At 44.0% G+C, this 24,550-nt stretch overlaps 1 protein-coding gene across 1 annotated transcript in view; it reads right to left on the reverse strand.

The window, feature by feature from the left end:
* LOC146783109 (extracellular calcium-sensing receptor-like) overlaps positions 1 to 24,550 on the reverse strand; it is a 195,374-nt gene that overhangs the window by 40,351 nt on the left and 130,473 nt on the right. Inside the window, exon 3 of the mRNA XM_085637300.1 lies at positions 17,523 to 18,365. Coding sequence (XP_085493426.1) covers positions 17,523 to 18,365 — 843 coding nt within the window. The remainder of the gene's footprint in view (positions 1 to 17,522; positions 18,366 to 24,550) is intronic.

Here is a 24,550-nt window from a genome sequence, read left to right on the forward strand (position 1 = left end):
GCCAGGTGTGTTCTTAATGACACAGCCACGCCTACCTCACACTGACGTCAGTGGAATACCCAATGCTTGTCTCTCAGCCATCAACAAAACATCTCAATCATTTGTGGACAGCGGTGGGGTAACACCAGTGGCTTTGTTAGTTCTCATTAGAAAGTAGTGAAGGGAAATTTCACCCCAACATAAATCTGCTTAAGGAAGGTAATAATGGTCGTGTTTGCATTCCATTGTTATGTCCCCTCTCGCCACCTGTCCCCCCTCCCCACCCTCCGTCATCAGCCGAGCGTTCTGGAATGTTGACAGACGCTCCTCCTGGCCCCTCCCTCTCAGCTCATGCTGTGTTGGAATTCCACTCAATAAACCTGATGAACTGCCATTCGTCCCCCCTCCTTTCTTTACAATAATAGTGATTAGTTCAACTATCTATCCTGCAAGAACAATTATTCCAATCAAATGGAATGAAACAACATTTTACATAAAATGAATTCTCTGAAATAATTATTCAGAGCGATATAAGAATGAACTAAGGGTCTAAAACGCAGCAAATCTCCCACTCGTCTTAACACAGAAGTGAAACACAACAATACAGCAGAATAGAAACCATTAGCAGGGCCACCCTGTCACATGATTTCAGCTCCCTTCACACGGCCACCCGGTCACATCAGCTCCCTTCACACGGCCACCCTGTCACATCAGCTCCCTTCACAGGGCCACCCTGTCACATCAGCTCCCTTCACAGGGCCACCCTGTCACATCAGCTCCCTTCACACGGCCACCCTGTCACATCAGCTCCCTTCACAGGGCCACCCTGTCACATCAGCTCCCTTCACAGGGCCACCCTGTCACATCAGCTCCCTTCACACGGCCACCCTGTCACATCAGCTCCCTTCACAGGGCCACCCTGTCACATCAGCTCCCTTCACAGGGCCACCCTGTCACATCAGCTCCCTTCACACGGCCACCCTGTCACATCAGCTCCCTTCACAGGGCAACCCTGTCACATCAGCTCCCTTCACACGGCCACCCTGTCACATCAGCTCCCTTCACAGGGCCACCCTGTCACATCAGCTCCCTTCACACGGCCACCCTGTCACATCAGCTCCCTTCACAGGGCCACCCTGTCACATGATTTCAGCTCCCTTCACACGGCCACCCGGTGAGGAGCTGATATCACACGGTGGCAGGAAAATGTGCTGAAACCCACTGTAAATACTGGTTTTCCATCTCGTCTCCAGAGGTGAGAACTGCCAACATCCATTAAGGGGTGTGATAACACCCCAGGACATCAGCACCAGCCTCAGCAAGATTTTTTTGTGGAGGAGGAGGTAGGGGGGTCTGGAGGGGGCAAAAGTGCCTCTAAGGTACTTCTGGGCAGAAGGCCCCGCCCCCTCCTCACACAGTTTTAGCTTAGTTAGCAGGTCTGCATTAGGGAAGTTTATTGATGTTTAATCGGAGCTAGGGGTGGACGATAAAGTCCGCTCCGCCGGGGGAGTTTGCAGAGTTTTGCCCTCTCTGTGTTGCACTTACATGACAAAGTTTTGGCCAAACTCCATCCGTGGAGGAGTTTTTTCTCGTGCACGGCTCACCAATGGTAAGTTGGCATGTCAATTACGCTGGCTCGCCGAACTCTGGTGAATTCTTCAAACTGAAACTCTGCTAGTTCTGCCCAACCCTGATCAGAACCAGGAGGTGGGTGAACTTTCTGGGCGCGCAGCTGCAGGTCTTGTTGAGCTGAAGCCAACTCTGGCTCCGGAGGACGGAGATGAGACCCAGGGATACGCGGCGCCTCAGTGGCACTAGCTCTCGCATCGGGCAGGTCCAAAGCTCTGATAAGCAACATTTAATTGTCCTAACATAACTAGGTCTCTTGAAGCTTTGGAGATGTTGAAACCATAGGGTATTAAGTGCTATACAGATGTAATAAGCTGAAGTATTTTTAGTACTAGGAGTGAATGACAGGCTAGGTGGCAATATTTGCCATTCAAGGGGGGTCTCTACATTTTTGAACAGGTGCAGCACCAAACCCTGGATTGCACAGTGCCTGGTGAGAGCACACATTCCAAACCTCTTCGAAGAGGGTGCTGCCTGTGTGCCTGACTAGAGCATAGCTAATCAGGCAGTGGCTGGGCTGCTCCAAATAACACTAACCCACGATCTAACAGCTTCCTCTCAATACCGGAGCACCAGAGAACCAACACAGACAACAGGTCTCCACCTGACAGCAGCAGCTCTGTCGGGATGCTGTCTTTGAATAGCACCTAAGCAGGAACGACACTCACATATTCACTAATTCATCCACCTATGCATTCATCCTAGTGACTTATGCATCCTCACTGGACTGGAAACAAGCATCCTAGGACCGGTTTCGGGCTTTCACCCCTCTTCAGCCAGCATAGCTTGACTCCCGTGGCATGGAGAGCACGGGACTCACGTCTGAGCATACCCGTCCCACTCGGGGTGACAAATGCAAAAAGAACTACTGATGGACAAAATGCAGAACAACGTCATACATTCACCCCAGTACAGAGATCTGGGCCTAAATCCATCGACAACTGACATGCCTCTTGAGTCAAAATGTTGTGGTTCACTATTTCTAATAAAGGCCACCCAGTGCACTCATAGAATCTAAGGTGCTAAAGTGAAACAATCTAAAGTAAACTTTTTTTTATGTAAACATTCAATCTTCAGCTATAACTATGGCGGCCGTCTGTGGTACTTGCAGTAGGTGACGCAGACCAGGTTGAGCTAAGAGCTTCTTTTCTCAGTCCCCACTGCGATGAGTTTCCAGACAGAATGCAACACAGACAGGGCTGCTCCTAATTATTGAACCCGGCCGTCAGCCTCATCACTACTCCCCTAGCAGTACAGATAGCAAGGCAGGAGATGCTTTGGTGTTGGACATGTGGTCCACGGTCTCAAGGGCTATGTACTCCCACTTCCCACACAGAGTCACTTGGGAGTGTGGTTTGGCAGCGTGGGCCTGGCCTGCCTCATACTACAGGCTACAATTAGCTCTCAATGAGCATACCATCCCGAATAGTACAGGTCCAGGCAGGTATTTTTCTTTTCTTTTCTCCACTCAAAGACATAAAGGTCTTCCTTTTCCCATTCACTGATTCAAAGGATTAGAGATCTGGACTTCTTGTGAAGGAACAATATGGCTGATTCAGGATGTGTCAGAGGTCCTGTGTGCCCTCCTTTGCTTGGATGCTGTTTTATATAGGGGAGTGGAGGCACCTACCTCCATTGAACCTATCTCTCAGTGCTGTGATTGGTTGGTGGCAGAATTGGTCCCTTCCCTTTTCTCATCTGCAGTGTATCATTGGTTGTTGAGTTGTCTCTCTGCGGGCCTGTGCCCCTTAATAACCAGAACTCTCCCAGTTTAACAGCAGTCTGTCTCTTCCCATGCTTCTTGAGAGCGCTCATTTATCCCTTTGCCTTTCCTGTAAATCCAGGGAGTTTAGCAGGTGTTCTGCTGCTGTAGATTATCATTTGGAGAAATCACATACCTCACTAAGGGAATCTTGCTGCCTTCTGTCTAGATCCATTCTTCAAGGGCATTGTCTAGAATAGTTGTGGGTTTTTGCCCAAAGTTCAGCTCAAATGAAAGAAAACCAATGGATGCCCAAGGCACTACTCAAAGAGTGAGCAAAACTAGTGGTAAAGCTTTGTCCCAGACTATTACATGTATTTATTTATGTATTTATGTTTATATATAAAGTTTTGTATAGCGCGAACATGACCCCGAAGGGTAACAGAGCGCTTCACATTTTGGAAGGGAAGGACATAGTAAAAGGAACATGGCAAAGGGGGTAACAGAGAAAATAATATTTAGCTAATACCATAATGTACTAGGAGGAGAACAAAGATTACATAATAGGGTATATCAGACAACACAGAGCTTTACAGTTGTTAGACCAAAAGGAATGTAGTTAGAGGGTCATTGAGAAAGCAGCCGAGCCATGACAGATTTAAGGCAAGAACGTGTTAATTAGGATTATTTTTACTTCATGTTTGAAGGGAACCGTGGAGAAGATTCTGCAGAATTCCGGTGGGAGAGAGTTTCAGATCTTCGGGGCCGAGCCAGAGAAAGCGCTATACCTTGTTCTCTTTTTGCGAAAAGTCTGCTGTTTCAAGATGAGCGAATTTGCACTTCTTGATGGTCTCCCCCCCTCCAGATAGTTCTAGCTTTTGAACCAGGGGTTTATTAAACGGAGGGCTTTATGCGTCAAACAGGCAATATTTAGCTCTATTCTTACCCCGTAGAGTAACCAGTCTAGAGATCTTCAGGCTGGAGATATGTGAGCATTTCTTTTTGTACCCGTAATCAATCTGGCAGCGGTATTCAAGAAAGCCCTAAGTGCGGCCAAGGTATATTTGAGGAGGCCACAGAGAGTTGCACTGCCATAATCTAGCCTTGGCAGGACAAGCACTTGAACCAACTGCTTGAAGTCATCTTGTGGAAGGAATGGTTTGAGATTTCTAAAAATCCTCATCTCGTGGTTAGCACCCTTGCACGTTACTAATATGATTCTTCATGTTCAAGTGCGTGCCCAGGGTGATTCCGAGAGATTTAGCTGAGTCAATGATCTGAGAAGAGCAGTTAAAGGCAGTGAGGTCAATCTTAGGGGTGTGATTAGGAGGAGATATGAGAAGGAATTCTGTTTTGGCGGTGTTGAGCATGAGGTGGTTCTCAGTTAGCCAGTTTTGGGTATTCATCAGGGTAGAGTTGAGTGAGGTGAAGTCTTCAGAGGAGGTGATTTTCAGGTAAAGTTGTGTGTCATCCGCATACATATGGAAAAAAATGTTCATAGAGTTTAGTGCATTTGCTAACGGTTCCAAGGAAATATTAAAGAGTATGGAAGAAAGAGCAGACCCTTGTGGGACTCCCATGGAGACTATAGAGGGCTGGGACAGGGATTGATTCACCTTGGATCTTTGGGATCCATTGTGAAGGAAGGACTGCAAATCCAGAACAGAAAGGCCCATCTTGTGTTCCAGAATGGCTAAGAGGTTGTCGTGATTAACCGTATCGAATGCAGAAGAAAGGTCAAGGAGGATTAGGAGGAATAATTTGTTTTGGTCTAGCATTTTTAAAATGTCATCCATATTGTGAGTGAGCACTGATTTGGTGCTGTGGCCACTCCGAAAATCAAAATGATGTTAACCCAAGAGTTGGAAATTCTCAATGTGAGTGCAAAGTTGCAATTGCGAGCATTTTTCTAGGAGCTTAGCCAGAGTGGGGATGTTGGGGATGGGACGAAAGTTATTGAGATCAGTTCTGTCTGCATTAGGTTTTTTAAGAATGGGTGATACCTGAGCTGCATTTAGACATTTGGGGATCTTGCCTTGTGATAATGAAGTGTTGACAATCTTTATCCAAAGAGGGATGAAGGCATCCTTGATTTCTTTGAAAAAGATCGGTGGCAACGGGTCGCTGAAGTGATTAGAAGGGGTGATACTAAGAGGGGTTTCAAGTCCGACAGCTCTTCATAACATCAGTTTTATGGTTGTATTAAAGCATTCAACTGGGCTGTCATTCTGTGGATGGTAGACAGAAGTCTTAATATGATGAATCTTTAACCTTTTACACACTTGATTCATATGATCTAACATAAATTCATACCCAAGCAAAACATGGGACAGGAACATTACATAAATGAGTGGCAGAAAATCCTAATAGACGAAAGGTTTCAGGGTATCACATGGCATAGTTTACTTTCATTAATATATGCTATTGGCCTCTTCTAGATGGTTCGATAGATCAAGAAGGTCAATTTCTATTCTCTGGGTATTTTCTGTGATGGATTATTTATGTGATAACTATCACAGAAATAATTCAGAGGAGAGACATGGACCGCATTAATCTTTAGGAGACTTTGGTGTGAACCCATGATTAACTTAAAGGGAATCAGGATATTGTTTTTAATGTCTAGCTGTTTCAGCATAGACTTGATGCCAAAATCTTCTTATTATGCTGTGCTGAGTCTTATCAGTGCCCAGATGTCTCCTGTGTAATAAGGCTATGAGGTAGTTTGATAACAGCTCCCCTATAATTGGGAACTAAAACCTACCTAATGGTTGGTCCAGTCTGTTGAGGAAACCATCCTATACACCTGATCCTCTTCCAACTGAAAATAGGGACCGTTAAGAAATTTGATGGTATCTACTACTTTCTTTGTTCATTTTGGAGCTAGATCCTGACCTTGTTCCTCTAATATGAATTTGGGATCCTAGATTCCAGTCAACTAAGGGATCAGATTTTCTGTTACATATACACACTTGCCATTTTCTCATTTTTTACGGTTTCTACTTTCTGTCTCTTTGGGGTTACCAATCTCTATGTCTATATGGGTAAACGAAGGCTTCTTGTGACCATATTTTGTTAATGAATTCTGGCAAAAACAAGATTATACATTTTATAAATTGGGACTGTCCATTCTACACACTACTCTTCTAGAGGTTTAGGTAATAGTGCAACCTTAAGGCGCATATGAAGGTTGTCAATTTCAAGAAGCACTTTGGTTTAATATTTTGGTATCCCTAGCTATACAGGTAATAGGCATTTCATCTGTTTGATGTGTTAACTAGGACTTGGCTTGTAACAGTTTAGTGGCTATTGCTATTTATCAAACCCCTCACAGCTTTCCCAATAATACTTACATTCCTACTGTAAGTCCAGCCTCTGGGTATGGAATCCACATAGTTACCTCCAATGCTTAATTTGTAAAAAGAGATAAGTGCCAGGGACAAAGCACAGATGCCCACGTCACCTGAAACTGTAAACATGGCCTGGATATATTAGCTTTATAATTTTTTTTAAATTGTATTAAACAGTTAAACTCTCCACTGATGTGCTCCTCTAAATATATAGAAGCACAGTGCCACCATGTGGCACACTATGAAAAATACCTGCAGGAGATTAGAAATAAATGCTGGTGCTGAGCATTGGAAAACCCCGGCACACATTATGCACTGGGTAACACCCACAAGGCCTAATATCAATGGGTTTGAATACTGTCTTTTTAGGTCGCATACAAGCAATGTGCCCCCCGTCTTTACATTCACAACACTGCGGCTGTGCTTGAAATATGGTACCCCACTCTATTGATTCGGTATGACAGAAGGTGGGACATTGGGGTGTACTCGCGCAGCGCCATATCTGGCCATATAACCAGTTGATTGAGCCATGGGCATGTGTCTGTCTCCTTGGACTTGGACATGGACAGTGTCTCGCATGGTCTGATTCTTGAGTATTTGTTGCTTACTGTTCATGGGCTGGAGAGAAGAACGAGGTGGTTCTGAGGGCGCAATCCTTTGATGAAGTGAGTTGTTATACGATGTGCTCTGCCTTGTGTATACCTTATGAAGCCTGGCAGAGTTTCCCTCTTGGATTATTTATTTTACAGAGTGTGACTACAAAGCGCGCCCCTCTCCGGGACCCTGACGGACAAACAAGCGATCCCGATCATGTATGAACACTAAGCCTGCCTGTGTCTGGGTGGTTGTACTGTGCCCGGGTCTCCCCTACTCTATGGACCATAAATGTTTGACGTCATGGGGCAATAGTAGAGGGAGACCCACTTATTATGAGGACCTAAAATGTTCGTGGAAAGTGTAAAGGATTGAAGGTGGACTAGGGGTCTATTTTGGGTGCCCACCATAGAGATGCATCATCACATAGCCCTGGAGATGTTGCCCAAAATTATGAAAGTCCCAATTAGCACAATTGATGAACATGGATCACATGCAGAGAAGATAAGAATAACAATGATATGGTCCCCAAAGAGAATGTTTTCTTCCTTTATTTCTTCCTACAGAATATGGGGAAGTCCTGCAGGATCAGTTTGTATGAAGGCTTTCAAGTGCTTTTAACTGAAGAAAGTTTTCGTGTTAAAGACAAAGCGGCATATCATCAATAAACGGATTTACAATTATCGCCGCTTTAACGATAATTGTAACGCCGTTTCTTGATAATATGCCCCAAAGTTACTTAAGGATTTGGGAAATGCAGGGACCTGTTTAAGTCCCGATGAAAGGCGCATGACCAGAAACAGGTGGGAAAAGGAGGCTGAAACATGTAAACTGCAATAGATGCGCAAGTAATAAATCCTCGAAGGCATCACCTCTGGTTTTTAAAGTTTTTAATCTTGTCTTGACCTATATTAAATTACAATTCTAAGGTTCCATGTAGACTATTTTATTCTTTCAAGGTCACTTCCAATATACTCAGAGCTCGAGGGTCGATTCACCCCTTATCATGGAGAACTCTACGATGAAGCAGCCACTGTACCGATCAGTGGGTGAGAGTTCTTTTATAAAACAAATAATATCTCCATGTAGGTAGATTTTGGGAGTTCCAGGGGGTTCACTCTCTTCTGATGATTGTGATGTTATTGGAATGCTGGATCAACCCATAGCTTTTTAAGCTAGAGGTTTGAATGATTACAGATTGCAACAGGTGAAACTTGTGTGAATCTGAATTTTGAGAACTATGGGGGTGTAAGATCTATCCTTGGTCTAATGATAATTCAACCAGACCCGGAACATTGTCTCATATTATGGTTTTCTTCATCTGTTCATGCATGTAAGTCTCTGTACCCTCGAAATATGTTAGGGATCCTCTTCTGTGTGCACTTTTCTACAGTTATCGCTCAGTTTGATGCTTGTGGGCCTGCACTTTGCTGCCAACGTAATGACATCTATTACCACTGAACTGTTCATAGACTCTGTGGGGCAGATTTACAAGCCCCATGCACCGCCGGTGCATCACGTTGCGTGACGCACCGCTGGCGCAGCCTGCTGAGTGATATTTACAAGCACAGGTAAAGTCACCCTGCATGACTTAACCTGTGCTTGGAAATATCGCCCCTGTTCACGCAACACTTTGAGTGTTAGGGGCGGGACATGGGTGTTGCTGTGGGTGTTCCCACGCAACACCCATGTCCACTGATGCATTTCCAGATTTACGAGAAATCGTAAACCTGGAAATGTGTAAGAATGCTAAACCACCCTAGGGGTGGCTTAGCGAGGCGCAACGAGGAGAAATGTTTTAATTTCTCCTCGTTTTTTCCTCTTTCAATGCGTGCTGCGTTCTACAGCACGCATTGAAAGAGGAAAATGCCTGCAGTGATTGCTATTGTGCAGGAAGGTGCCCCTTCCTTCACAAAAACAATCTACCCATGACGCAGGCATCCTTGCACCATGGTGCAAGGGTGCCTGCGCCGGCTCATGGCAGCTGTTTCTGCGCCAGCGCAGGGGAGAGCACAGGAATGCGATATATCATTGTAGATATGTCGCATTCCTGTGCTCTGAAAGTGCCACAGCGTGGCGCAGCCAAAGGGCTTGCGGTGCCGCGCTGCGGCACTTTCTTGTAGATCTGCCCCTAAAATGTGCTCTTTCAGCCTCGCACCTTGTAGATTATGAATTAAATAAATGCATTAATAAATAAACCTCGGTGCAGGGTCAGTGTTTGGGTAGTGTTGTTTTTGGTAGAGGACAGGGCCAGGTGGAAGATTTGAGTCAGGCTCAGTGTGAGGGATATGTTTAGTATATTATGGTTATGCTTGAGATCAAGTCATGTTTAGGATGGGGCCGGGCTCAGTCTTTGGGATATGTTTAGGATCAAATGTAATAAGTGGTGTCATGAACAATGGATTCCTTGTGGTTATTCAGGCAGCATCGCACCATTCTTTGGATCTTGGGCAAAATATAAGTGAGCTGCAGTTTGCTGAAGGTCTGGGTAACCCTACAGTTACTGGGCACCTTAATAGCTTCTTTGCTGTATGTACTATGCTCCTAAAAATTAAACTTTCCCATCAGGTGGATCAGTGGCATAACAGACACCCCCACAGCCCCCGCAGTGCGGGCGGGCCCCCACTCTTCAATTTATGAGGGGGCCTCCTTTTACCAGCATGTGTGGCTCTTCTAAAGCAGATGCAGTTTGCAGCCTACTTAGAGCTGCTCTGAGCAGACACAGGCTGGCTCAGAAGTGAAGAGAAACACAATCTTTGCTTCTATTTACTTCAAGCCTGCCAGACCCCTTACAAGAGCAGATAACTCACCCTCCCCAAGGGCCGCTCCTCCATATGGGTGGAGGAGCATTGCCCCTCTGCTTTCTCTCAGTATGAGAAGTAGAAACATAAAATGGTATTACAAATACAATTTTTTGTTTCTGCTTCTCGCACTGTGAGAAAACAGAAGGGTTTGGTTGGGGGTGAGTGGGCGGGTCTGCTTGTGGGCTTGTGTGCATGCAGCCTACATGGAGAAAGTGGCCTCCCCATAGAACCCTGTGTGGTCGGCGTCCCAACCAATCACAATGCTGCCATTGCAGCGTTGTGATTGGCTTAGGAGAGGGGACGGAGGCTGCTTGCTTCCTGTTCCTGGGGAGGCAGGAGAGCAGGATCAGACCGAGCGGTGAAGACACGGGACCCAGGAAAGGTACGTTTTTTAAAAATTATTATTATTTGTAACCCGCCTCCACATGTGACCCCCCTTCCCACACAACCCCTCAACCCGTCCCTCGTGACCACTCACCCCACGCAACCCCAAACCAGCCCCCACCACTTGTGAACCATGCCGGCCGCGACTGCCACCCCCTTCACCCCACCCTCACAGAACGTGTCTTTCATTGAGAACTGCTTGTCTAAGAGGGGACAGAGGGGGAGAGGTAAGGCTGCTATCTTTCATTCCAAGAGAAAAATATAGCCATCTGTTCACAATTTAACATTCTGTAACGGCCCCAACAACTCTGCAATAGAACTTTATAAGAAATTATCGTTATTCACGGCCTATCTGTCTTTCTCAATCAAGGGTCACCAGGGCAGCTCTGGAAAATACTTAAAGTGTTTTCTTCTTACATTACCTGTTTAAAGTATGAACTAATAAGTGGTAAAAATACCATTCAGATTTTTCTAATTGTTGTACTGGCCAAACATTAAAATACAGCTCATGCCCATATAAAACCAGTCTGGTGGCAACCATAGGAGGAGGATGTGTGCACCTCCAGAAACATGACCAGGGCTCTGGTTAGGGGCACTGGAGGGACACAATATGGCTAGAATGTTGAGTGAGTTGTGAAGGATGTGAAAGGGGGATTGCATATGAGTGATTGTGGTAGGTGAGTGCTAAGGGAGTGGACTCCCTCCCCCAAAAGACTCTCCTACAACACCAGTCTTTTTTCAGTTGTGCCTTGCACAGGGATCTTGCTTTATTAATGGTCTGCTGTAAGTTGACAGGGTAAGCATTTTTTTAAATAGTTAAATGCAGGAATGGTGTCCTCTGCATATTCAATAAACCAAGGCGAGGTGTTGTGAGCAGTGCTCAATTTGTAAAATTATTAGTGCCAGGGCCCTGACCAGGAGGCCACTGCAGCTCGCACCACCTATCGTCCCTGTCATCGCTGTCAAAACAACTACTAGCCATGTCTCTCACCAGCAAGTGCCACAGTTCAGATTATTCGGGGTCCTCAAAACTAAAGGAATGACTGTGGGGGCAGATATTAGCAATTTTTAATGTATATTGTATTCATAAACAACCGTTGTTCTGCTCATCTCGAAACTAGATGACCAGTGACACTATGTGGCAGACTACACATTGTCAACACCAGAAGTGCGGTGTTGATAACTAAGTGCTGGTGCCCAGCACTGGAAACCTATTTAGTCTTGGTGCTGAGCACAAGAAACCACTTGCTCAAATTAAGCACTGGTTGTGTAGGGGCGTATTATATTTCAATCCATGCAGGTAAATTGAAAAGGTAATTAAATTAAAAGTATTTTAAATGTATTACCCAAATCAGCAATTGGCCATGCCTGCGTGGACTATAACAGACATCTGCACTATTTTTTATTGAATACATTGTCTAGAATATCACTATGGGAACTATCTGTAGCGTCCTTAGAAGCTAATTGTAGGGGGCATACATTAGGCCATAGTTAAACTGGTGGGGGTACTTAATGGGATAAAGTAGCCCGTGCCATACATTATATGGATATTGCGAGTCACTGAGGAGTTCCATGACCTTATAGCGGAATGAGGCTGAAGGTGGCTTAAAATATCCTTATCATCTCTGTCAGCGGGTACTTTATTCCTTGAAATACAGGGTCCTACCATCACCTTTCCAGCAAACCACTTAAATCCTTTGTGTTTAGCCAGTGGTGTAACAATAGCCCCCGTAGCGCCCGTGGTATGTAGGGCCCGCAAGCTCCAGGGCGCCCCCTTCGGCACTGTGCACAGGCGGTGGAGTCCCTCTCCTTAAAGCTCCTGACTGGGTCCAGAGCATGGGGGGCCCCCCTATGGGAACTTTGCAGGGGTGCCCCCTCAAGTTTCATTAGGCCACTGAGGAGGATCTTTTCCCGTCGGGATTTTGTGAATTCCATCAGGAATCAGATCTGTTAAAGCAGTAAATCAGAGAGCGGGTGAAGGATGGTGGTGGACGAGTCAAGATTTGTTTTAGGATGTAAGTTGCAGTATGTAAAATGCATTTGTGAGTAATTACAAACCAAATCAAATTTTCTATCAATCCTTATCACCAATAGGAATTCCATATTCCTGGCCATATGATACAAAAACTAAAATACCTAATTCAGGACACATATATGGTAAAACACAATTATCAATGGTTTGAAAAGAGCTGTTTACAGCAATTCCCCTTGAAGCAGAAAAGATAATCTTTTAACCCTGGCTGGAAAAATGTGACCACCCTTAACGATAAACAGGGAATATGAATAAGAAAACACAAGTGCGCTGCTTCTATTAAAGACGTGCTTCAAATTCTTAAAACATTGGTCTTAGACAATATCTTCTCTCAGCATGTAGACATGTGCAAAGGGAGTATATATGTGCTACAGTTTGTGCCAACCTGAGCGGAATGTACTTAGTTCATGCTTATTGGCTGCTCTACTTCAGTCTTCCCTCCATTCCCCCAAAGGCAGGATTCTTTCTGTCTCACCTGGGGACAAATTGATGCATCAAAGTAATCCTGCTTCATCCTAGCTTTCATAGGAGGATCTAATGTTGGCATTGATGCATCTAATAATCTTGCTTCATCCTAGCTTTCATAGGAGGATCTAATGTTGGCATTGATGCATCTAATAATCTTGCTTCATCCTAGCTTTCATAGGAGGATCTAATGTTGGCATTGATGCATCAAAGTAATCCTGCTTCATCCTAGTTTTCATAGGAGGATCTAATGTTGGCATTGATGCATCTAATAATCTTGCTTCATCGTAGCTTTCATAGGAGGATCTAATGTTGGCAAGTGGTGTGGCGCCATGGCCAGGGCGACTGGCTCCGGAATCTAGGGATCACGGTTTGATCTCCGGTGCTGGCGGCAGATTAGCCCTGCAGCATGTGACTCTGGGCAGTAGCTTGCTTAATCTTCCCGACGGCCCCCAGTGCCTTGAGACTCTTACGGGTGATTGTTCACGCTTTACAAATGTGGATTATTATCTACGTTATCTTGCTTCATCCTAGTTTTCATTGGAAGATCTAATGTTGGCAAGAATTTCCAGTTACCCAAGTCTCTTGCAGAGTGAATGTCTGTGCCTAGATTCCTGCACCTTCTGGATCTTCAAGGAGTTGTGGAGAAGCAGTGATCACACTGATTGAAATGGAGTTTGACATTGACTGTGCTCGGCTTTGAGACGGTGGTGGCCATGGAATGACACTGCACACGCATCTTTGGATATTGCACAGCGACAGGTTAACACTCCTTCCAGAGCTGCTAACATGGCTGTGCACTTGGGGTTTAGGTGAAGTAAGAATGTGCAGTGTGTCACTATTGGTGCATCCCTTGGATAGATGCAGGCTGAGTGATTGGCTCCTGCTCCTTTGGTTGGGGATTCTGTGTGCTGGGAAGGGAGGCTTAGAATGTTGTATCCTGGGTAGCTGTGTTCAGAGGTCTGTCTCCTGGTGAGAGAAACATGAGGGCTGACTCTTGTGAGATCTGTACTTTTGCAGCACAGTATGCCAAGGGGACAGAGGGTACTTCTGGGCAGAAGCTCGACCCTAAAGGTTGGACCAGAATCAGACTGTTTGTTAGAAAGTGGTTTATTAGTAGGCATAGATAGGGATCTAATCTTCCACTAGTAACAAGGCCGCGATTACATGATAAGGTCCAGTCAAGGTCACAATAAATTATTCCCTTGCTCAACCCTTGGTAACTCTTAACGAGCAGGCAGGCTTAACTTAGCAGATAGGTGTGCAAATTATTTAAAAACACCAATACATTAAATAGGTAAGGAACAAAACACCGTAAAAATCCAATTTTTTAAACAGAGGAAATCATTTTATGATTAAAATGACATCAAAACGACAAAAATAAAAATCAGGGAACCAGAGATATGAATTATTAAAGAATAAACACTTTCTAGTGCCTGAAAACCAAAGGCGCCAGCTTGGGACATCTGGTCATTCTTGACCGGGACAAAGTCAAAGTTTGAGGCAGTTGGAGCGTGGGTCAGAGGCACTGAGCAGGAATCCTGGACTAAGTTTTTACCTTCACACTTCGGGGCTTATTTCTGAGTCCCTTGCTCCAGTTTTGCGCCGCTGTTGCGTCAGTTTAAGTGACACAGCGGTGGCGTAAATAATGCACCAAGTGGTGCCATATATATGAAGTGCCGCATCTAGGCAGATGCGTCACTTCGTAAGCCCCTGCGCTACATTATACCTGCGTCAGGTATAATGTATGCAGGGTGGGTGTTCCCCGCAAGAAAGGGTCGTAGGAGTGGAGCAGCGAAATCCATGAGCTTTTCGCTGCGCCACTTCTAGGACGCCAATGAGTCACAACCTTACGTCTGCCTCATGGCAGGCGTAAGGGTGACGCAGGCCCTTTTACATGGAACATTGCTGGAGTTGCATCAGGCTTCCGACACAACTCCAGCAATGTGCCACTTTTTGCGCTGACAGATATACGTCAGTTATACTGACGTATCTGTCCTTCCTTGCGACATGATGCATCATATTGTAAATATGACGCATCATTGGTGTCGCAAGGAGGGCGCACTGAGAAGTGGGGCATCGCTGCTGTCACTCATCGATGCGCCACTACTCGTAAATGAGGCCTTAAGTAATTAATATGGTGCTTTTTCCCTCGACTTCGAGCGAGGCTCCTTGTCAGGCCCGGTTTTTGAGTCGACAATGGTGGCTTGGCTCAGCACAATGCCTCGCTCAACTCATGGAAGTTTCGTTAATGATGAAACGATCCGGCGCTCCACCGAAGAAAACCTCTTGTCGGTTGAAAGTGTCCAAAACACCAGTACATGGGTCTAGAAGCTCTGAGATGGTCCATGGGATGTTCAGACTATGTTTACCTCAATGCACCTGGCCAAATCCTTAAAAGTCCACTGGAGGCTGTCCATCTGGGTTCTTCTTGGTGGAGATAATGCAGGTGGAGCCCTTTAACCTGTTGATTTCAGGGAGTCTATTCCTTTACTTTTAGAAGTCAGTCAAAATCCTTAGGGCTGTAGTTCCACAGTGTGCAGCAGGTGCAGTCATCCAGAGTGTAATGCTTTGGGGTGCAAGCCAGGACTCAAGCAGGGCAGTCTTTCTTTTTCTCCTTGATCAGGCAGGGAGTGGGACCTCAGTTGCTGGGCAACGCTCCCATATTTATCCACAGTTCCTGGGTGATAAGCAGGGGGCCACCCCTGACTAATGGGGGCAGGTGCCACTCTTGGGTATGACGACTTCCTCCAAAGTGTGGCATATTCTTGACCCAGAAAGCACTATTCTTCCACAATACAAAATGGAGAAACTTTCTCCTCGGAGTTAAGATCTGGCTAAGCCAACCCGCTGGCGTGGCTAGTTCCCCTAACACTCTCCTGTCAGACCCTCTGCTAATGTAATTACAGGGGTGCATGTCTGGATGGGGGCTGCAGGATGTGGGGGTGAACCTGTGCTGCCTAAACTGTCTTGCTTTTTTTCAGGACAAGTTTGGCTACTCCACCCCATCCTGCCTTGTGCTTCTGCAGCTGTCAGTTCTCCTCCCACTGGGTGTCTTTTGTCTCTTCAGGACATTTCACATCTCATCAAGGCAGTTTGGCTGAGCCTGGCAGCGGTTGGCCAATCAGAGAAGGGCTCCTGGAAGGCTGGATTTTGGCTAATTCGAAAAGCAAGTTCTATAACTTAATTTCAGTGAAAGTTATAATAAATCTAACAGTGGTAAGTTGTTGAATTTATTTCAACTAGCCTTTTGATTCTTTGAAGTTACTTTTTAGCTCACTTCTATCAATAGTTATGCTTTAATAAAATATTCCACTGTTAGCCTATGGAGCCATTAGGCTACATTCGGGAGAAACAAAATTGGCAGTTTTTCCCTCACCAGGGCCCAAGAAACATCTTTTATAATGTCTCTGCTTATAGTTAGAGGGCGCTCTCCTCCTCTAGGGGAGACCTTAGGGGTGGCTTATAAGTAAACATAAGGTTGTTTGAGACTTCAGAAGTGCACTCAATTCCAAAGTCGAATTTGCATATAATTTAAGTTTAAAAGCAGCCTGCAAGGCAGGGCTGACTTTTAAAATGACAGCAGGGAACATGTGGTTCACACTTAAATGCATTCAATCTACTGGGCATCCAGACCACATACCCTACTATATATTAGGGGTTACATGTTTTTTCATGCCAATTGTGATTACACCTAATTACCATATGCCTTTTACACAGAGCACTGGCCCTGGGCCTGGTTAGCAAAGCCCAGGGCACAATCCGAGTCAGAAACCACCAGTATCAGTCAAACATTGGATGACTTTCTTACATGGTTCAAAAGGAAACAGTCTTGGAATAATGAAATCACAATACAATACATAACCCACACCAACGCTAATACCATAACATTCAGCAGTCAGACAGTCGATTGTAGTTCCTACAGACCTCCTAATAATTCCCATGACTGCTCGACTCTTACACTCACATAAGACAAATCTGCTAAGGGGCATGTCCATCACACACTCGTGTACTAGTCCACAGCAATCAACCACCCATTACCGTCCGATCGGGTATGGAATAACTAAAGAGATCTTCTGAATGCCGCCGGCCAACAGAGGACTCTAATTTAGTCCACCACTGCAGGCCCCGACTAGCCACTCGTGGGCCTCTCACAATGACAATCAGATTTGGGATGGTATTAAGAAAGTCCAGCCCATCTATCCACCAATGTTCCCTTTTGCCCACGCCTGCTAAGGACTGTACACATTTAAAAAAATCTCAGAATGGTCAACACCGTGCAGTAACCAGCTAAGTGGACCATGAACATGAGAATTACCAATGTGACCTGTAGAGCAGCTCAAAGCTGAAAACCATAAACTGCGCGCCTGTCTTTAACTCTTCTTCATTCATCACACTGCTAAGAACTGTGTTCCATGTCATGTTAACCACCACCTTGGTGGTCCTCACACACAACATGGAAACACATCCCACACAGGATCAAAACAGGGAGAGCACACTTCCGACCAAACACTACCTATGGAAGCAACCGTTTCAACGCCTCACATAGGCGTATTTTGCACTGAATAATTGTTGCAATACATTACCTGCCAAGGTCTGAAGTGGTTTATGTGTGCACATGTCCCATTAAGAAATGGTCCTTTGCCCAGCCGACAAGAAAGAAGATTGTGCAAAGCATGAGCCGTAGCATAGATGGCATTGTACATGTTATTTGTCAGCCTAAAATTGTTGGCGTCTAGGACATGGGGCTTCAGGCCCAGAAGGTCCTCAGACCCCGTACAGTGTGGTTTTCTCTGATGGTCTTCAGACATGGAACTGCTGCTGTTAGTGAAACCCTCTGGCCAGGTGCAGCCGAAGGCTACTTCCCAAAACTCTTTGGTGAAGAGATCCTCTGGATTCCAAAGTGGGTGCAAATTATAAAGAAATTCTTTCAGTCCTGAGATGACTCCCCTGCGGATAGCAAAGCCAATTGTTCCACTGAGCACTATGGAGAAGTCAACAACAGAGAGAAGAGAAGAGCTGGCCCACACGTGAGTAGCAATCCAAATTATTCCTGTCAGATTCTGTCTGGCAACTTCCTCCAGGAAAGGAAGTAGATAAGGCTCTGGGCAGATGGTGACCACAGCTTTAGCAGAAGACGTTCTTATGACCTCCACCAGGTGAAGCAGCTTTGTGGTAGAGTACAGTGTGGGTATCTCTTCCCAAAAAGCAATGCATGCCCCAGTCTTCACAATTTCCTGCTTGACAAGAAGCATTGTTGACTGGGTGGAATCTTTGTCCAATGAAAGAAGTCCAATCCAAGTCCACCCAAAGTGCTTCACTAGCATGGAAACCCCAACACTCACGGTATCTGCGTTGGGCATTGTTCGCATGAAGGAAGGGAATTGTATCTTATCACTCAGCACTTGAAGGTGAGCACCATGGCTGATCTGTGAAAATAGATCATATGTTAATAAGAACACATGCTAAATGTAAACATTGCAGTTTTGTGCTTTATGTAAAGATGTGTTCTATTGAAATACTTAGGGGAATATTTACTCATCTTTCACACAATGCTACGCATCAAGGCAAGAGAACTGAATTGTGTCATATTTACAAACAAATGGAGCTGTTTAGCTCTCTTGTGGCTGCCAAGTGCAAACACAGGCACTCTTGCCCCATGGTGTAAGGGTTCCTTTGTTGTGAGTGTGTTGGGCTCTGATGCAAAATGTTAGTAAATCTGAGCCTGAGTTTCAACCTGCACTTATATTGACTCCACAATATCAAGATTCTAATAGTGATCTTCACGTATATCGATTTCACAGAATTGAGATTGTAATATCAATCTGCACACTTTAAACTCCCAATTTTATGTTGATCTAGATGCGTTTCGATGTACTGTGAAGCTATATTGACTGCACAAAATTGACATTACAAAATCAACCAGCACTTGAATTGACTCCTCAATATCAACTTCCAATATGTTGTCAAAGTAAGAAGATGTGGAGGTAAGAATTATACGTATAAACTTCCCTATGTTTGGGTTCCTTGATGATTTGTAGGTAGTCGAGACGGAGGAGTCTGCATATGTGCAGCCACTATTACTGACCTCAATATTCTGACAAATGACGACTATAAAGTTTGTGAATAGATTGTTGCTTTCAATCTAGCTTCCACATACACGGATTGCAGCATAGGACATCTGAGAAATGTTTCTCACCAACATATCTCCTTTTCCTGTTAATTTTCAGCTTTGATTTTACACTGACTTGGTTAGTGCTATTTCTGTGACTGAGCTGCTGCAGTGCTAGTTTTCATATACCATAGGCAATCAAACCTTATCTGCCATTCAGTTTAAAGGCAGCAGCCAATGTACAATGATGCTCTTTGTGGCATCTCTTTTCCCTGCTCTACCTAAATTGTGTCTTTTTGGAGGTGATTAATGTTGCCCGGATTCACCCACAACACAGTAAACCTTGCATTGGCAAACAAAATCGTCTCACAGCACAGTGGCAAGACTGGTTCTTCATTCCCAAAACTTAGACTTCCTAAATGAAGGATAAGGGAATCCCTAAACTGCAACTGGAGAGCACACTCAGTGAGAGGACAGACTTCAGGGACCATGTGCAGAGTGCCAAAAGAAACATAAACCCTCTTCTTTAGAAACTGCACAATCTGGTAGAACTGGGATTATTGTCAATAGCTTAACTTCACACAGAAAAGCCTCTGATGAGCAGGTGTACATGTCCTTTCAGGATCTGCTTCAGTGCCTCGAGGCTCCCACCTTGCTCCTCTCCTGATCTCTCTCTCTCTCACTCTCTATGGGGCATATCAGCAACTAAAGGCGATAATTATCGCTAAGCGCACTTAGCGCTCGGATAATTATCGCTAGCTAGCGTGGATTTTTATCGCAGAGATAGCGTGCTATTAGCAACGCTTATCTCAAAAGCGATAAAAATCCTAGCGCTAACTGCCATACGTGCGATTATTCCAGCGATAATCCCACGAAGTTTGGTGATAGCTTGCCGATAGGGCCTCACATACTTAGCCATGATATCCACCTTACATAGTGTTAGAAATGAGGGGGCTCTGGTTGGCGCAGGTAAGTACCAGTGACAAGCAGGGATCCCTTACTTCTAGTCAGGGCGAAGGATGGCTCTTTAGAATAACCCCTGCTCACCCTTTAGGTGCGTGGCGCGAGCAGTCAAGGCTAAACCTCAGGGCGTACACGGTTAAGCACTTGCAATTATACACACAGTAGATTCCTTGCATGCACCACAAAAGGACACCAAGCAGGGTGTATACAAAAATAAGACTTTTATATATTTTCAGCAGACTTAGTACAAGACCCAGTAACAGTGAAACGGTGGGGCCACGATCTTTATGAATACGGAAAGTTCTTTTATACGGAAAGTCTTCTTATGCGGGCAACAAGGTGAACTGTGGGCCTTAGCGCACTTCACTCTGAGACGGTAACCGGGAGGCACGCGTCAGATGGCAGGGAAAACAGAACGTTGCGGACCCTGGATCCGATGCGAGCTCGCGGTCGAGTTTGTAAGCACAGTACCTTGTTTCTTTTCATGAAGGCGGGTGCGGGACACTCAGCGGCTCTTTCAGAAGGGCAAGGCGGCGTCCGGGGCTCCCACGCTTTACGAGGGAGGTCTGGTCCTTCAGGCTCACAGCAAGAGCAGGGTGTTTCAGGGTGTGTGTGTGTGAGGTGTGTGTATAAATATGTTTTATACACGCATGCACATTTGTAGATGTATATATACATATATATATTCACTGAAAAAACCATAGGTTTCACACACGTTATAGTTAGGAATTAGCATTTAAAAAACCTTGCAAATTCAGTGAAAAAACCATAGGTTTCACACATGTTATAGTTAGCTGGACATTTTACTGATAAAAAACCAATGAAATTCCCCCGTTATAGTTAGTGCAGGCAACTATAACTCACGCGACCGCAATCCTCTGCTGATGCTAATACTGTATTTAGACACTTATTTGCCCATGTCTTCTTCCATTAAATTTTAGCTATACATATATTACAAATATTTTTTTTTCATAAAGACACATATGTCATCAGCAGAGGATTGCGGTCGCGTGAGTTATAGTTGCCTGCACTAACTATAACGGGGGAATTTCATTGGTTTTTTATCAGTAAAATGTCCAGCTAACTATAACATGTGTGAAACCTATGGTTTTTTCACTGAATTTGCAAGGTTTTTTAAATGCTAATTCCTAACTATAACGTGTGTGAAACCTATGGCTTTTCAGTGAATTTGTACGTTTTTTTAAATGCTAAGTTACTTTACGCCATTCGTGGCGTGCGCGCCCACTTAACGCAGTTCGTTCCGTGCGCGCACGGTGCGCTTCGCGCACCGTGCGCGCACAGTGAGCACGCGGTGCGCTTCGCGCACCGCGCGCCCACTTTACACAGTTAGTGCCGTGCACGCACGGTGGGCACGCGGTGCGCTACGCGCACCGCGTGCCCACGTTACGCTAGATGGGCCATGTACGTGATAGAGATCAGGGTGTGTATAATATAACCACTACCACGAATAGAGTAATCTCACAGTTACACGCACATGCATACATCATACGCTAGGGCCCATTTCACTACACTAACATACGCTCAAATACTCTACCAGCATTAAACCTGTGGAAAGAAAACTCCTAATCACCCTGCATCTATATCGAGGTCGATAAGACCTGGTTTTTGTGACTGTCCTTAAACATAATCTATACAACATATACAGCAATGATCAAAAATGTAAACCCAATAATTGACAAGAAAGAATATCCAACACCATGTTTAAAATTATATTGCTTTATCTAAAATTAGTCAAAGGAAATCAATCAGAGTAAATCATTTTCTCATAGTTACCTATTCTAGCTAAACGTCAGAACGGGTCAGGACAAGTCTCTCGGTAAATGTCTCTCAAGACGAAGTCCCTTCAGCATCAATTCTCAGCAACGTAGATTCGGTACGCGGCAAAGGCAAAATGGCAAGTGGCAAAAAACCCTCTCTAGGCTAACATTTCTTATAGTTTCTAAAACAATGGAAAGATACATTGGAAACATAGAAAAAAGTTGTAATGTCCGCCGGACCTGCTGAGCAGAGCGAGAAGGAAAGGATGTAACATCGCTACATTTGAAAATCTCCGCTCAGGAAAAGTTCACATAATAAAGACTACGGAACAGGAACCAAGAAATAAAAAATGTATCTTGTTAGTTTTACTTCTCCTCGGCAATCGAGCCACAGTTCAGAGTTTCTCTCTAAGGCTCCTTTGTTTCCCAAGGCTGCCAAGGACATTTTCATTTCACTTGGAGATCTCCCAAAACTGCTGCTGTCCTCATGGAAAGTTTTCAAACAAGCAAGCAAGGACCATGGTCAGTTAGCTTCAGGACCATTTCCAGCAGGGGTCTCCCTCGTCACAGTTTTCATATTATAAATCACAGCCAGGCTTACAAATCGGCCATCTTTTCTAGGCCATCATAGGCCTCAATAGACCATCTTAATTAAAGAGACAAAAACAATCGTTACTACAGCATAGTGATTAAACAGTGTTAACCCCACTAATACCCTTATGTGTATGTATTTATCTAGCTCCTGCAACATAGAAAAGCATTAATTCGAAAAGCATTTTGTGCTCAAAAATAAACAGCACATAGCAACGTTTAAACATGAAAACACGCACATTATAATTAATCAGCACGTTTATGCGTACCCTCGTGTAACTCTCTCTCTTGTTAAGACAAACGGATTGATTAATATAAACACACTTGCACAAGACAAATAATTAATTATTAATTATTAATAAATTAGTACAACGAATAGACATGCCAGAGCTTCAAAAGCCACTGAATTTTCAAACTGAAAACTCCGCTCCAGCAATCCCCCCTTTGGTGATTTTATCACCAAATAAACCCCCAAAAAAAACAACATTTAGTGAAAATTTAGTCCCATTTTAGGAGAAATCGGAAATGTCTTTTTCCCCTTACACAACATTACACACCAGTCACTCTTTCATCATCCCTTTTTGTCTCTAAGTAAACACTCTCCCTCAATTCTTCTAATTCAATTTCTTGAGGTTCTCTTTTCAACCTCTTATTTTTCTTTTCTTTATTCAATTTCTTCCTCCCTCCCCTGTTTTTACAACACACACACACCAATCTTATTATCAATAAAGCAACAATTATACAAGTTAAAGGAAACAATATTCTACCTATAATAGTACTACCTATTTTTGCAATAAAATCCTTAACAGCTATCATTTTATTAGCTATTTTAGTCCATAAACTCTCAGCTTCAAGTGGTACTAATTCTTCATGCAAATCAGTAATATTTTTGATATAGACCTTCAGGTCTTTGCTTTCGTCTGGAATGTAAGTGCAACAATGTTGAACTTTCAGCATTCCACAGACTCCACCCTCCTTGGCCAATAGAATATCAAGGGCAAGTCAATTTTGCATAGACATGGCACGTACGGCACTTAATTCCGTATTCACCAAAAGAAACCCTCCAGCGGTATTTGTCGATAAGCGATCAACCACTGTGGACAGTTTCCGAATTCCATAAGCATTCAAAGAAATTCCCACTGCTGGAATCAAAACCCCAAAAATGTCACCCACTATTTCAGACCAAGTTTCTCTCTTAAAACGCATTAGTAAATTAATATGTTCTACATCTGTTATTTTATCTATATGAAAAATCTTTGGAAAAACCAGGCCCACATAACACGTGCCATACCAATGGTCAGGCAACTTGTAATAAGCCTTGTTCCCACAAACATAATATACTCCTGGAAAAATTGTATCTTCTCCACCTCTGAAACCCCAACCTGTTGCAATGAAGTATGTATCATGGCACTCACTAGTCCCAACAAAATATGTATCATATTGGGATTTCCTTCTTGTAATACAATTTACCCTTTTGCGACGCATCTAGAGCTAAAGTTGGACTAGCCCCATTCTTCAACTCTTTTCCCATCTCAATGTCCCAAATTGTCTCACTCACTTTATATTTTCCTGCTTTTTCCTGCATGTTCAATCTCCTTTCTTCTACCATATCCAGGAAAGCTTTCTCCTCTCCTTTCAAACTGCAAGTTAAATTATTCTTAAAAATGTAATCTAATGTTAATCCTTTTTCTTCAATAAAAATCTCACCAAAAGTGTTAGCTTCTTTAGCTGGATTCAGCTCTTTGTTCATTGGCAAGTGCCCAAAAATACTATCTCTGTTAGACATCTTATAATCTACTTTCCCTAACAAATAAAAAACACTACTTAAAATACTACAGGAAATACCATATGTAGCTGGTAAATGATGATAAGTAACACCCTCTGAAACGGATGCAGGTAATTGCATACAGACGTAGCAATCCCTTACTTCCATTGTTTTCACATATTCGTATAACAATTTTGAAAAAACATTACTAGAAAAGTTATTAATTGACCTATCTTTGTGTATGTAAGTATTACTAATTCTAATTGGAACTACTTTTTGCGAATTCTTCTCTACATTTGTCACATTCTCTGTATGCATCTCAAACTCTACTTTAAAAGTAACTAATAAAACTAAAACACCCCATAGAAGCATTAATAATCCAGTACAGCAGCAGCACATTCTACA

The sequence above is a fragment of the Triturus cristatus genome, chromosome 12 (genome assembly GCF_964204655.1).
Source record: "Triturus cristatus chromosome 12, aTriCri1.1, whole genome shotgun sequence".
NCBI classification, from domain to species: Eukaryota; Metazoa; Chordata; class Amphibia; order Caudata; family Salamandridae; genus Triturus; species Triturus cristatus.